Source organism: Elephas maximus, chromosome 10, assembly GCF_024166365.1.
Source record: "Elephas maximus indicus isolate mEleMax1 chromosome 10, mEleMax1 primary haplotype, whole genome shotgun sequence".
In the NCBI taxonomy this organism is placed as follows: Eukaryota; Metazoa; Chordata; class Mammalia; order Proboscidea; family Elephantidae; genus Elephas; species Elephas maximus.
In genome coordinates this window covers 71678160-71694588 of record NC_064828.1, presented here as the reverse complement: position 1 = coordinate 71694588, position 16429 = coordinate 71678160, and the positions used below count along the sequence as shown (strand labels likewise).

Here is a 16429-nt window from a genome sequence, read left to right as displayed (position 1 = left end):
TGTTACAATTTCAGAAACAACTTTTGTTTGAAGCCAAAGATCACTTCTATGACCTACCCTATTCCTTTTCTTGAAAACTGAAATAAATTCTATTAATATGCATTCCATTTAGGCCAACTGACAATGTTTCCCCTAAAAAAAAAAAAACCTGAGGCCCCTTAATACTTAAATGCAGTGGTATGTCAATATTAACAACAAATCTTTAAGAACCTTTTCATTTTTTCTGTTTCTGTTTTTTTCCCTAGTGGTGGCTCTACATAACAGTATCAATTCTCTGTGAGTTAATAGCCAAGTTTTCCGCTAAGAATAATAAACCAAAGCAATTAGCTGATTCCCAGGAAGCACCCTGGTTGCTTCTAGATCTTACTGTACCTTAGACTTGGGTGGCCTTGCTCCTTTCCTGGTCATAGAAATTTTTTTTCATATTATTCTTGCTTGGATAGTTTTAAAAGCCAATTAAAGGAAAATGAAATAGTGAATGATAAAAAGAAGGCTCTGCATCAGGCTTCCATATTTCTCCATAAAAATTTCAAGTTTCTTAAAAACTAAACCAACAAAAAACCCTGAAGGCTTTTTGTCTTCCCATGAAGAAGAGGTGGTTTTAATGTGTTTTTTTTTTTTTTTTTATTAAGAAAGGACCTGTGAGGGAAGCCCAGCTATGGAAACTAAAGTTCCAGAGTTCATCCCCAACAAAGCACCGTACTATGCACCCCTTCCACAAGATTCTGCACAAAGAGACCTCACCAGTCTATATCCTACAATAAGCAAGCAGCTCTAAAGAGAAAAAAAAAAAAAAAAGAGAGAAGTCTACATAAATCAGAAAACTAAATAACTGGAACAGTACAAATAAATCTACGGAAATGGATTCATTCTCTAGATAAAGCAAGGGAAGGAATTTGAAATAATACACAATAAGGGTCTTGAATGAGTTGAAAGACTAACACTTTGTAGCAAAAACTCTTTTTGAAGACTTGAGTTAAACTGAAATAGGGATTATTTACAAAATCTCAAAAAAGCTTTATAAAAGCATTAATTTTTTTAACAATCTATCACCAAAGCTATACTATAAATTTTAGTGAACTGACAAATAAGTTTCCAGCTAACAAGAGAAATCTCTAATAAGGGAATTCCAGGTTCTAATCTCTAATGGGTTAAACGAACTCTCTGCATACATGCAAATAATGTATTCATATAAAGGTAGGGGAAACCCTGGTGGCACAGTGGTTAGCTATGTAGCTGCTAAAGAAAAGGTTGGCAGTTCAAATCTAACAGGTACTCCTTGGAAACCCTATGAGGCAGTTTTAGTCTGTCCTATTTATAGGGTAGCTTTTTTATGAGTTGGAATCAACTCAACGGCATTTTTTTTTTTTTTTTTAAATAGAGGTAGGAAGACCTGTGATTAGTGCTGGAGGGGAATGGAGAATAAGAAAAATGAGGAGAGGAAGAAGCTAAAACAGGCCCTTGCGGTTATCCCACCAGTCAACCCACTGCTTTTGTTGTTGTTTTTAATGTTCCTGCATAAAGCAAGGAAACCCTGGTTGCATAGTGGTTAAGTGCTACAGCTGCTAATCAAAAGGTCTGCAGTTTGAATCCATCAGGCGCTCCTTGGAAAGTCTATGGGGCAGTTCTACTCTTTCCTGTAGGGCCACTATGAGTCGGAATCAACTCGACACCAATGAATTTTTTTGGTTTTCACAAAGCAACCATCCATCTAACTCAGTGTAAAGAGCTCCTGGGGCTTTGAACAGTATTATTTCTCAGACAAGGCTAACTTTTCTCCTTCAACTTGCCCACAATAAACAGGCCCAATTCACCAATCCTAACACCTCCCAGGAAAGGTTCCCCTCCCCGCCCCCAGCCAGCAGCAATTCTCCTCTGTTTACCTAGAGGCTAACCGCACCCCTAGCAGTGCCTTCTCTGGATTTAACCGTCTCCACCCTTAACCTTGTTCTCCCATGCCACAGCTCAACACTTCCAGAAATAAAGCATCTCCAATGCAAGTGACCAGACTTCAAGTCACAGAAGATGGTGCTAAGTATAACACTATGGCCAGACAAGGCAGGGAAAGGGCAGAAAGGGCGACGCTTTGGCAGGAGAAAAAAAATATATATATGCTTTTTAAAATAGATCTAAGGAGAAAAATTCTATTAGGCTGTGATGATTCATTAAAATTACAAACATCCATCCCCACCACAGAAAATGACCGAATCACATCCAGGAATCATGCATAGCCAACACAGCTCTTAAAATTTAACCACAATGACCCTGGGAACAGTATGTTTTTCTCATAGTGGCAGTTAGAAATCTGAAAGTTAGATAAGGTTTTTGTCAGTTTAAATAGTGGTGCATTCAGTGAATTATTACCTGCTTTTTTTCTAACCAGTCAGGAAAGTCAGGTATGGAAAACAACAGAGGGCTTTAAACCCAAAAGCGATGTGTACACACAGAACAAAACTGAAGGCTTTCAGCCTGTAACATTTCTGCCAATATGCTTCTGGGTACACGCAATACCACAATATGACTCACCATCACCTACACAGTAATAGTTTCTACCGTATTTGATAGACATGTTTTCATTCGATGTATAAAAACAAGTGAGAAATCCCACAAGTAAAGGCTGACGAATAGAAATCATTTTTGGTTTCTTACCATTAACAGTTACATGTTTTATACTATTTCCAATCCTCCTTATAATAACAGGCGATGTAAACTGTATACAGTTTGCTGGAAATAAGTCTCCTGCTAAACCTGATGATGTTAGTTATGGTAGAGTCTATTCTGACTCATGGAATCCCATGTGTGCAGAGTAGAACTGCTCCAAAGGGCTTTCAATGGCTGTGACCTTTAAGAAAAAGATGGCCAGGCCTATCTTCTGAGGCACCTCTGGATGGGTGGTTGGAACTGCCAACCTTTCAGCTAGTAGTCGAGTACTTAACCATTTGTTTCACCCAGGGACACCCTGCTAAACCTAGAGAGTTCTTATTTAGCTTCTTTGTGTTATTTCAACTAGAAATTTTTTACAGTGACTAATTTTTAATTAGTCTGCATCACCCAGCAGAGGTTTTCAGTAATCTGAAGTAAATAGCTCTGCTCTAAACATATGCTAGAACCTTCTCTCAATAGTCAACTACCCAAATTTCCAGTATATTCAACTATTATCTAGTACAACTTCTTTGAGAAGCTTAATAGAATTTCTAAGCAGTGCTTTCCTAATTGAATGGAGGGACTTTGTCTTCTGGGACTCAGAACCAGCTATAAAGTGACAGACAAGAAAGGTACCCAAAGGTCCTGAGAGTAATATGAAGCCAAGTTTCAACACATGCCCCCTCCCTTGATGACACCAGCACTCTCTTGCCAGCCTGGGCCCATCCCACAGAGTCACAGCCTGTTCAGCATGCCCTCAAGAGTCTTGTTTGGCAGCTCAGCTGCCACTTTTAAGTTTTAATTGGATCAAAAGACATCAAGCACAACAAGTCTCTTCCCACATTGCAGCTATGTATTTATTCTACCTTGTAATATATGGCAGAGACACTTTTAAGGACAATTTTAAAGAAAATATTCCTTAAACTTTATTACCGTCATCCTTTTAATTGGCTACCCTTCATGCTGGCCACTTTGGTATTCCCATAGAAACTGAGGATGAGGAAGGAGAATGACAGCAGGTGGGTAGGGTGCAGCAAGAGTGCAGGGATTGGCCCAAACCTACCACCACTACTGTGACAATAATTAAAATACAAATCCTAGTGCTGGAAGATTTAGCAGTGATTAATACATGTATTTATTCAAATACTTACTGAACATCTCATGTGTTCTGCTTCAGTAATTAGTTATTCCTCCATTCATGGAGGCTACAAACATTCATTGAACTGCTCTGGGCCAGGCACTGCTCTAGGCCCTGGGAATCCCAAGGGTGAAAAAGCCAGATATGACGCCAGTGCCATTCCTCTCTGAAGGAATAAAGGTGCACATTCATAGAAGAGTGAACATAATGAGAGTCCATGTGGGACTAAGGTTAAACTATCTGATTGTTTGGTGTCCCTGTGTGGTGCAAACGGTTAACACACTCAGTAGTAAACCAAAAGGCTGGAGGTTTGAGTCCACCTAGAGGTGCATCAGAAGAAAGGCTTGGCAATCTACTGAAAAATCAGCCATCAAAAACCCTATGGAATTAGTTCAAAGGACTAATGGACCACAATGAACCATAGCCTCTATCAGCCTGAGCCTAGAAGAACTAGATGGTGCCCAGCTACCACCACTGACTGCTGACAGGGAGAGAGAAAAATGTAGAACAAAATTCAAATGCACAAAAAAGACCAGACTTACTGGTCTGACAGAGATTGGAGGAAGCTCCAAGACACCATTCTAACTCAGAACTGAATCCACCCCTGAAGTTCACTTTTCAGCCAAAGATTAGACAGGCCTGTAAAACAATAACACATGTGAGGAACGTGCTTCTTACATCAATAAAGTATACAAGACCAAGTGGGCAACACCTGACCAAAAGCAAAGACAAGAAGGTTGGAAGGGACAGGAAAACTGGACGAATGGACACAGGGGAACCCAGAGTGGAATGGGGGAGAGTGCTGACACATTGCGGGGATTGCAATGAATGTCATAAAACAATTTGTATAAACTTTTGAATGAGAAACTAATTTGCTCTGTAAACCTTCACCTAAAGGGCAATAAATTATTTTGTAAAGTAGGAATTGCAGAGCTATATTTAATAGTCATGATGTAATAAAACTATAAAGCCATATAAAAAAATTTTTTTAAACCCCATGGAGCACAGTCCTACTATGACACACATGGGGTTGACAGAGTCGGAATCGACTAGATGGCAGCTAGTTTTATGATTGTTTAAAACTAAAACATGGCAAAGGACTTCCTGGCTTTTCCTATACATCCAAGAAATTCCCATCTTTCCCCAAGACAGTCCATATATATATATATTCTAAGTAATCTTTCAGTCATTTGGTTTAGCTTAGGGCTCAAATATTGCACTGTGTGATGAAATAAACAGCTACCAGCTCTAGGAGGTCCCTAGTAGATTCATTTAAAACTAGACAAGAGGATAAAAATGCAAGATTTTTAAGAATCTGGTTTTCCAAAAAAGATGTTTTTCCATCTGTGAGCCAGAATGTCATAGCTAAAGGATGTGCCTAGTCACTGAGCTCCTATAACATGCATCGAGAACCAGTGTAAAACTCCAGGGGATTCTGGGAATTGGGGATAGGGTGGGAGTGAGGAGGAGTCTAAGCACAGAGGATAAACATATTTGAGGACAGTTTAGATTTAAAACAAACTGTCCATGTAATGGGCATCTACCTCTCATAGGCCCTGTGACAAATGCTCCGTAAGAACAAATGGTGTTTAGATGATTCCCAGTGCATCAAGGTATACTCTTATGTACTGTGATTTGTACAAGCTACCAGATATTTCCAGCCATTAGTGAAACACATTTTCAATAACACTTGAAAATCTACCCCACACCACTAATGGAGATCGAATTGTCCTCTCAGACTTTTAAAACCTATATTAGCTTATATATAGGGCATGCAGAGAGTTGACAAGTCAATATACTATATTGGCATCGTATAATTTGCACATGGACTAAGTTAAATCAGATTCTAAACTGTAGTCAAAAGCTAAGAAGGTACATACTGCTCAGAGTCTCTGTAGGATTCATACAAATGTAAATTTCAGGGTCAAGGGGACTCAATCATTTTCTCAATAACATGATTATTTTAGAGTTGGTTTTGCAGTATTTATATATTTAAAAATTTTTTTCACTTTTCTCCATCTCTCCATGCCCCCCTTCCATTTCTGTCCTCTTAATCTAGATACACCTGGAAATAAACACACTGACTGATAACAAAGTCTCTAACAAGAAGTCAAAATTCGAATTTACCAGCCTGTAGCAAAGGATATTTGGAATGATCTTGTAGGATAAAACATAAATTTTGGACTAGAAGGAATAAAACGGTTCTGTGATTTTACCATAAGCTTTACAGGATATGTTTAGCGAATCAGAAAACTAGAAGGGAAATCAAGAAGCCATTTTGACCATCTTAATGTCTCTAAACAGACAAATCTCAACCAGATGAAAGAAATGTATATTGTCCAATGGGATGAAATTCTATTGCCAATTCTACTTTGATTCTTAGAAACAGTGCAACGTTCTATTCAAAAGCACAAAAGATACAAGCAATAAATAAATAAATAAAACTACCTATTTGAACATTAGCTTGTGTCACAAACCATCAGTTGTTCTTGCAGCCAAAATAACTTCTTTATAAATTTCTGGGTTTTTGTTTTTTTCTCATCATCTTTAAATTGACTATATAATATTGGCAGTAGTTCACATCTACTGCATAGGAACTTTAGCAGTGCTCAAATTTAAGCCCATATCTACCTTCCCACTTCCTTTTGTGATGTATTACATATTGTCACACCGTTCTAAGCATTTCTATAAACTCATCAAGTTGATTTATCAAAAAAATGCCACAGTGCCAAGGGAAGGTCTACTTAGTATTTTTTTCTTCTGTGTTAACTAAGCATGTCCTTCAGTTAAACAGAATTTTCTCTTCTGATCTTTATAAACAAACAAACCAAACCTGCTGTCATCGAGTCAATTCTGGCTCATAGTGACCCTATATAGGCTTTTCAAATAAAAACAACTTTTAACCTCATCAGAATAGCACAATTTTATTAACTACTCCTCCATTAAACTCTGATTTTTTGCTTCCAGACAACCAAATATTTTGAGATGATTGTAACTATATCCTTGAGTCTTTATAGGAGTCTGATTTCCCCTGCCTAATTAAAGAGCAATCATTTACACTCTAAGAAACAATACATTAAAACTATGGCTCCTTACAACCAGTTTTTTTCTTCAATCAAGTTAAAACTAAATGTTCCTGCTACCCAATTTTTTATCTTTCTTTGAGACAGGGACTGAATAGCTACCATAACAGCCTTTCTATTCTTAGTCACGGTCTTAGTGAAAAGGCAAGTTTTAAAAATAAAGAGATAAAAAGGGTTAAAACTTTAATTTTCATGATAATGGAAGAATCTTACTACTAAAGGGAGTTTAAAATAGCTCTAGTAATAAGAGAAATTATACGGACAATCCTAGAAAAATGGTTAACACAGGGCTAGTAGGAGAGCACAATTTGTACGCTGGTAAATCCTTAAGACTAACTTGGATTTCTGTAGCTCCTTTCATACTGAAGTGACTTCAGGATGTATTGAAAAATGAAGCGATTACTGATGTAAGTTCCCAAGTGAATTCACTTGGCACTGCTTACCTGGACTGTGAATTCTTCTAATACTGATATATCAGCTAAATTCTTTCATTCTTGCTATCTTCATTTCTCAAATTCTGCTCTGGTTACTAATGTTGAGAATGTTCTCAGTACTTAAGTAGTAAAACTGACCTATAGCAAGTAATTATATTTATGATGATAAAAAAATCTTCCTATCAGCCTATAGTATTCACCATCACTGCCTTCTGATTGAGATTTTTTTTAACTTTCACTGGCAATTCTCAGTAATATAAATGGTGGTTTCTTCATCAGTAATGGATTTCTCAAATTATCCCAAAACATTAGACTCACTGGCCAAATAAATGGAAGAATAAGCACTGGGTTTGAAAGATGGGAGATTCACCAGAAAACAATATAAAATTGAAATGGGAACAATTCAGGCACAGAAAAATTGGGGTCCATACTACATTATTACTTCCAAATAGCTACAAATTCACAAGATGTGGTGTTCTAGAAATGAAATCCTTCCTGTAATGAGGCTATGAACCTGACTCTAAATAATATGCATGCCACGTGATGTGAGATTTATTACATTTCAATAAATAAATAAATAACCAGGCTCGCCTGAAACCTGGGTTTGTCACCCACAATCCCACTTTTTTTTTTTTTTTTAAGGCAGCTGGACATTCTGCATGTTTTACAGGGCAAGAGAGCTGAGGGTGAGAGAAACAAAACCTGCAAGCGGGATACCAACTCCAGTCTCACAGTTGCTGTGCAATAGTCCATAGGAAACCCTGAGCCCATCTGTGGTGTGCAAGAGTCTACGCATTGGGCAGAAGAGTGGGAGGGAGCTCTTAGTAATTCTCTCCTTTCTCTTTCAAAATTGGCATAGCTGGAGGAGGAAACACTGGTGGTACAGTTGTTAAGAGCTACGTCTGCTAACCGAAAGGTCAGCAGTTCGAACCCACCAGGTGCTCCTTGGAAACTCTATGGGGCAATACCACTGTGTCCTAGAGGGTTGCTATGAGTAGGAATCGACTTGACAGCAATGGGTTTGGTTTAGTTTTTTTTTTGAGGAGGTGTAAGTCATAACAAGAAGGTACCTAATAGGATTCAAAGGAAAACATACTCAGAATCTGCCCGTGGAGAGATGACATTTTCACTGAACTTCCGATACCTCACAAATACCACATAAAGCAATGGTTACTTTTGTAAATGTAACCAGATAGGGGTCAATCCCTGGAGAAGAACATCACCCTTGGTAAAATAGAGGGTCACGGAAAAAGAGGAAGGCCCTCAATGAGAGGGATTGACAAGGTGGCTGCAACAATGAGCTCAAACACAGCAACAACCAGGCAACGTTCTATTGCGTTGTACATGGGGGTCACTTCGAGTCACAGCCAACTCGATGACAACCAACAACAACCACCACCACATAGAAAAATATTCTGATGTACTTTGGTATATTTGGTTAACTGAGAAAATGTATAAGAAAGTAGAGGTATTTTCCTCTGGTCCAAGGAAGAATCTGCGCTAATACAATGGTCCCCAACACACTTTCTCTAGGCATGCCTCTCATAACCCCTAATCCCTTCAGCCTCCTACTTTATGTTCCAGCTAAACTAAACTTCTTTCATTTCCTTGAACCTTTCACACTTTCTATCTCACCTCTCAGCCCTTATATAGGTGGTTGTCACTGTCTGGGACACTCTTTCTTCTCCTTTTTGTCTGGATAACTCTGCTTATCATGTCTTGCATTAAATGTCACTTCCCTGAGGAAGCCTTCCATGATCCTGTCAGACTAGGTTGGGTGCCTGTAGGGTTTAGGAGGGGGTGTCAGTAAATAGCATCCTTCTTCCCCAGCAAGTTTAGAATTAACTGAGAGCTAGACTAAGACATCCAACAAATGTAAAACAAATTACTCTCCTTTTTTACTCATGAAACCTGACTTGGAGAACCTGATTTTCACCTGCTGGCAAGTGGGCTTGCTAAGGTTTCACCCCTGAATTAGACACTTACCCACCCAGCCATAGGGACAGCTGGACAACTGCAGAACTCCCCTCAATGGGCTCACCTCTGTGAATTTTAAGCAGTGAGGGGCACAGAAAGCATGCTAACTTGCTGAGAAATAAAGAAAGGGGGAGGGACTGAGCTGTGCATATTCTAAAGAGGAGAAAGGAACTGAAAGGGAAGCAGGAAATTTTACTCCAGTGGAAATCCCTCCACAGGAAATAAGGGAGAATAAAAGCTCTTCCCCAAAAAAACATACTGCTTGAGTGTCCCCTCACACAGCACTTGGTCATGCTTTGATAAGACTGCCTTCCCTGATAGACCTTCAGCTCCATGAAGTGATGCAGGACCATGTTGGTTCTGCTCACCAGTCACTTCAGAGCCTGGCACAGGACAGGCACTTTACACTTACAACAAAAGAAACAGTGAGTTAATCAATGACACATTCTCTTCATCCCAAAGAAAACTTCTATTGCTATATTGAGACAAAGAAAGTTACTTGAACAAGGACAATTTACAGAATTTTCATGTTACCAGAAGTGGCCAGTCCTTGGAGAAGGACATCATGCTTGGTGAAGTAGAGTGTCAGCAAAAAAGAGAAGACCCTCAATGAGATATACTGACACAGTGGCTCAACAATGGGCTCAACAGCAACAAGAGTGAGGATGGCACAGGGCTGTGCAACATTTCATACTGTTATATGAAGGGTTGCTATGAGTCGGAACCAACTCGATGGCACCTAACAACAACAGGTTGTTGCAGATAATCTAAGATATTTAAAAGTGTGTATGAAAAGAAGAACGTAGTTGAACCTTATTTTATGGGAAGACTGCTAAGGCCTCACATTGATTATATCCTTTATTTGTGGCTGAGGCAGAGTACAAAGTAAAGGGTAGAGGTAAGGGAAGTAATACAGGAGAAAGAATTGATGCATGAAAGGCATAAAATATATGGTTATCAGAGATTAAGCAATAACACAACCTAATACTTTATTCTTAAATATCCCAAATATTTTTAAAATTATGAGCAGGGCAACTTTATTGCCATTCGACAAAAAAAAAAAAAATTCCCAAATTACGTATCTTCAGTTCTTTAGGAGCTACAGAACACCTTTTTAAGTGGCTGATCAATAGCCTGGGGGTTGATAACAGCAAGTGTTGGAAAAGATGTGGAGAAATTGGGCCCCTCATATACTGCCAATGGGGATGTAAAATGGAGCACCTGCTTTGGAAAACAGGCTGGCAGTTCCTCAAAGGTTAAACACAGAGTTACCATATGAACCAGCAATTCCAAACCTAGGTATACACCCAAAAGACCTGAAAACATATGTCCATGCAAAAACTTAGACAAGATTGTTCATAACACAGGATTCACAACAGCAAAAGGGAAACAAACCAAATGTCCGTCAACCACTGAATATAAACAAAATATGGTATATCCACACAATAGAATATTATCTGGCAATAAAAAAATATGAAGTATTGATACATGTTACAATGTGGATGACCCTTGAAAACATTAGGCTAAATGAAAGAAGTTAGTCACAAAAGATCACGTATTATATGATTTCATTTATATGAAATGCCTAGAATAAACCAACCTATAGAGACAGAATGAAGATCAATGGTTGCCAGGGGAACAGGGGGATTGGAGAGAAATGGGGAGTGTCTGTTAATGGATACTTGTTATTAAGGTGATAAAGGTGTTCTAAAATGGACTGTAATGATGGTTGCACAGCTCTATGAATATACTAGAAACCATAGAATCATACGTTTTAAATGGGTGAATTATATGGTATGTGGATTATATCTCAATAAAGCTGTTATAAGAAAAAAAAAAAAAAAAGGCAAGGTTTGAGACTGGACTCTCCAGCATCCACTACATCCTGAAACTGGACTAATTCTGCCTCCCTAGGCTATGGCAGGGAGCCTACTAAAGAACAAGATGCTCCTTGCTGCCCACCTTCTTTAAAGATTCACAGGGCTAACCTCCATCCAGGCTTGCTTTATTTATGAGATGATACGGTTGCAGTAAGCAATTCTTAAAGAAACCTATTTGGTTTTACTTTTTAAAATGTCAAATGAGTGACTCATCTCACAAGGCAGAGGAAACTAGCTTAGAACAACCAGCTCTGATGAGATGCTTTCCAACAGATAAAGAGGTAAAATGGCCTGTAGGTTAGGCCCCACATTGATGCTCAAAGTCAGGCAGAATTGGCTTTCAAGAAAAGGAAAAAGCTGAGCTATTTGCTCAGGGTGTTTGCCCAGAAAATACCCAAACTGTCTCTCATCTTTCTGAATACTTAGGATGTGATGTATAAAGCACCTACTAGGTGCCAGCCTCCTTAGTTATAATTATCTTCTTTAATCCTTACAACAACCCTATCATACAGATGGTATTATCCCCATTTTATAGGCAAGGAGCAAACTCAATTCAAAGAGAGACCATCTTAAAGACAGTTGTCCTAAGTTGCATAGCTGGCACCTGGCAGAGTTGTCTAACTCCAGAGTCCAGACGCTCTCCACTACCCCCAAGTGGCCCCCTTCTCCTGCACATGGGCAGAAGAAAACTGCTTCTGCAAATATGCCAGAGCACCCAGAACAGAGGTTTCCAGTGGCTTTGAGCCCACCTCACTGTCCCAGGCCACCCCTGGCAGCTGGATGAATTTGTGGTCTAAGTCCCTGATGTCAGGAGTAGACAAAAATGTATCCATCACTCACCAGGACGGACACAAACCTCAAGATAATTTGTTTTCCAATGGTTTCGGCTTCAAGTTCTGGTTTGGCATGGATTTGTTAACAACTAACATCTGTTGGCAATTTTCACACAGAATAGAGACATCAATAAGGCAGAGAGGGTAGAATTTTCTCTTATGGAACAATAAGCTGTCTTCAAGATGAACACGGAGCTGCCACCGCAGGGGTTCCTGCACTAGGTCTCAGAATATGGTTGAAAGGACCACAGATGTGGTCTGACAGAGGCGTAACTAAGGAATGGCAGGTAGGGTGTGTGCCCTGGGTGCCTCTTGAGGGGGAGGGTGCTAATGAGCAGTTTCTATTGGCCATCACAGTTTCTAAGGCCAGCTGTGAGAGATCATTCAGCATTTTAAAACTAATTGACATAGCTGCTATTTTCCGTAGACAAGCCCCTGGATGTGGGTGCTTTCAAGGTACTAGTTTTGCCCACCAGCTTCTCTACCACCCAGGTGGCTTGCATCTATCAGCAACACCTGTCTCCTCAGATTGGCTTTCAGTTTCAAAATATTCTAAGTGGAAAATAAGACCAAGCCACAAATGCATCTTTACTGCCCTTCTTGATAGCCACAGGGCACATGATTCACTGCTACTCCCTAGGGGAGGATTATGCAACCCGTTGCCCCAGTGACCTCAGGCTTGGCCATGTGACTTGTGGTGCCAGTCCCGACAGGAGGATGATACATTATCACTCTGTGAACTCCGGAGGGCCATGTGATTTGCTTCAACCAATGAAGTGTGGACAAAAGGGACATGGGTCAGTTCCAGCATAAGCTTGACAAGCCAGCTAACAGTTCACCATGTCTCTCTTTCCCCTTCCACCAGGCCTAGGTCTTGCCAGAAGACAGCAAGGAGCAGAACCACAGCTGACACACAGTGGACATGCAGCATTAGCAATGGATATACCTCTCCTATTGCAATCACTGTGGTTTTGTTATCACAGCATAAACTAGCTTATGATGACTGAAACAGCCACCGAATGATCCCCTCCACTTCTCTTCTCACCTTTAACTCCGTACACACAACTCAACTCCAGAAAGTCTTCCCTGACTACTTTTCTCGCCACTTTGTTCTGCTCTCACAACACGAATACAGACAATCTCTACAGTGGTGGCACTGTGCCTCCTTCAATATGGGTCCTCCTCTGCTATTGAAAATGCTAGCTCTTTGGGGGAAGCCTCTGGTTTTCTATTGTGAACCTCCCCATTAGCACCTAGAACAGAATTCTGCATATAGCAGAGATGGCAGGGAGGGAGGATTCTTTAAAAAATGATAATATTCAACATATGATAATATTCATAAAGTATAAACATACTATCAAGAATCGCCTCTTATTCCTGAAGGGCAGTGAGCCAATCTATATTACTTTCTTGACTTAAGAGTCAAACAAAGTGATCAACCCAAACCAAACGCAGTGCTGTTGAGTCGATTCTGACTCATAGTGACCATACAGGACAGAGTAGAACTGCCCCATAGGGTTTCCAAGGCTGTAAATATTTACAGAAGCAGGCTACCACATCTTTCTTCTGCAGAGTGGCTGGTGAGTTCGAACCACTGACCTTTTGGTTAGCAGCCAAGTGCTTTAACCACTGAGCCGCCTGGGCTCCTTAAAAAAATGATGGCATTCTCTAATATCTGTTGAACAAGATAAATGATCTGGTTAGAACGAACTCCATAACAGAATACTGGCAGTGATCAAGGGAGCATAGAGTACTCATGTAACATTTATTGAGCACCTACTAAGGGCCAGGCATTGGGCCAGTCCCACTACACATGTTCTCATTTAAACATCACATCAAACCTTGGAGGAGGTACTATTATTTCTCTATTCTCCAGAAAACAGGCTTGACAAAGTTATATGATTTTTCCGTAATTATACAGATAATAAAGTCAGAGCAGTCATTTGAACCAAGGTCTTCCTAAACCCCAGCCCAATGCTCTTGAAATTATGCTGTAATATCCTCTAAAATACAGAATGGAAAGAAACACTACTCCAAATATACTTGAAAAGATAAGGTGAAGAATACACTTACACCGTTTGATGAATCGGTCCTACACCAGATACATCACTTTAGCATAGAGGATTCCAAAATACGATAGTATCTATAAAAGGTTTCCCACAAGTTATTATTCCAACTCTATCATTAGGCTAAATAATAATACCTCGGTAATAATGTCTTTCATCAAAGGATCAAAAACAGGAAGGGCTGTATGATTACTATTTAAAATGACATATTAGTACTATACATTGGGAGTGGGCGTGGGGAGGGCATTTGGGAATTCTCAGAGGTGTGAAGCAGATGGGGAAATTTTTTAACATACACAAAAGTACAGACTCCGTTGAGATGGGGAGAGATTAGGAAGAACAACTTGGGATACGGTGTGGCTACACATTTGAAGACCTAAAGATCTAAATCCCCACACCTACCCAAGACATGTACCAACAGAGCACAACGATGTAGAAATGCAACCGTCTTCTTTCTCCTCCTTCACTGGCTCAGTGCTGACAATAGTGGTGCACACATAAAGGGATGATGGGGGTAGTTTTGCTGAAGAAGGGAAAGCCCATGGCTAACCAAACCATCCACATCCTCTCCTCGCCTCCCTTCCCTGGCTCCCAACCCAGGAAGGGATAGAAATATGAGACTCACCACAAGCTCACTGAACATGACATCCAGCTCCTCCACAGGCGGCATGGGCAAGGCCGGCTCCATGGTCTGAAGCTCAAAGTTGCTGTTGTTACGCAGCCGATACGTGATTTCTGGGTGGTCATTATTTCGGAAACAGCAAAAGATGAAAGAGATCCCCCGTCCACCTCTTTTCCTTGGGGCCATGGTTGAATTCTGTTCTATTTCTTGGAGTGACTACGCTCTGTGAAAAGCGAACATGGAGACAGTAAGAATGGATAAAAGAGTTAAAAAAAAAAAAAAAAAAAGTCAGACCAATTCATGAAAAGGGTACCCTGTTGGGCACAGAGAGGACTAACCCCAAAAGGATTTGGAGTCCAGTTGGGCAGAGAGCGCACGTACTTCTATTCACTTGTTGAATGCTTCGTATGACCAACTGCTGAGCAAACAGTACAAAACTGCAGCCACTCCACACAACAGCACACGCTTTAATTGCATTGGGCTACTGGCCATTCTTTGCACATCACATGCCCTTTCCTGCTGATCTGTTTTGTTATTACTTCCCCTGCAAGAATGACCTTCTGTTTTTTGTCCCCTTGGAGATCCCTTTGGAGATGTCTTTCTCATCATTTAAAGCCCAGTTCCAATTTCTCTGTCTTTATCTTCCTCACATGGGATTAATAATATACATATGCCATTTTTTTTTTTAAGGCATATATACCCATTCACACTCTAAGTTATTTATGGGTGTGTCTTCCTGTTACTGTGCTAGCTCAAAGGGAGGGACTGTGTATCAAGCAATTTTGTGGCTCTAATGCCCTGCACAGTGCCAGGAAGACAGGAGGCACTCAGTAAATGTTTACTACAGTGAATAATTTAAATTCATAACAAAGAAAGAGGGACTTGACATGAGCTAAATGAGTCAGAGAGTTTCAAACAGCAAAGATCAAATGAGTTCACCAACAGGGAAACGGTTAAATAAATTACGGCATATTCACATAACAGAATATACTTATTAAGAACAAGGCATCTGTGTATGGAAAAATCTTCAAGAGGCTAAATGATAGATATACTATATAGGTATTATATAGTATAGGATTATGTTTTTAAAAGAATGTATGTATTATTTATTAATGTATGCAAGAAAATGCTAGCAGCAGTAATCTCCAAAATAAAAATAGGAAATTGGAGAACTTTTTCTTTCACTTTATACTGTTTTTAATTTGAACATTTACTACAAAAACATGTTTTTAATCATTTGTATAGTCTTAAAAAGTTACAGCAATATGCATTGCCCTGGGAAAATTTCAAAGTGACACCGTCCAGTGAATAAGCAAATCATAGAAGAACAATGTGTGCAGCACGATGCCAGTAAGTCTTTTCAGAACAGTTTCATACATAGACTTAAATCACATATATAACTCTGAGGAGGGGATGGGGACTGGGAAAAGGCAAAGAAGAGAACATTTTTTTCATGCATTTTATTTTTTACAATGAGCACATATTCGTGTATAACTTTTTTGCAGATTTTTAATTTTGAAAAAAAAAAACAAAAAAAGGTAGAAACAAGGAAAGGCAGATGTGGTTACTTTCATGTTTTAGGGCTGTATGCAGGTGGCTTGCTGGAGAAGGGACAATGAATGCTGAGCCCCTCATAGAAAGTACACTGCTGTCAAAGAAAATTAACCAGGCAATGTAACTAGGTCACCATACTGACAATTGCTGATGCAGTGCAGTGTGGCCAGGGGACAACCACAGGACATCAGAATCAAAC

The 16429-nt window shown here is 39.7% G+C and overlaps 1 protein-coding gene across 2 annotated transcripts in view; it reads right to left on the bottom strand.

Annotated features, from left to right (window-relative positions):
- The window catches only part of DAAM1 (dishevelled associated activator of morphogenesis 1), a 199978-nt gene that overhangs the window by 106341 nt on the left and 77208 nt on the right, over positions 1-16429 (bottom strand). For both annotated transcript variants that reach the window (XR_007519057.1, XM_049899474.1), the window contains exon 2: positions 14680-14899. Coding sequence is in view for 1 of the 2 variants with exons in the window: in XM_049899474.1 (XP_049755431.1) it covers positions 14680-14862 (183 nt within the window). In the remaining variant the exon portion in view is untranslated. The remainder of the gene's footprint in view (positions 1-14679; positions 14900-16429) is intronic.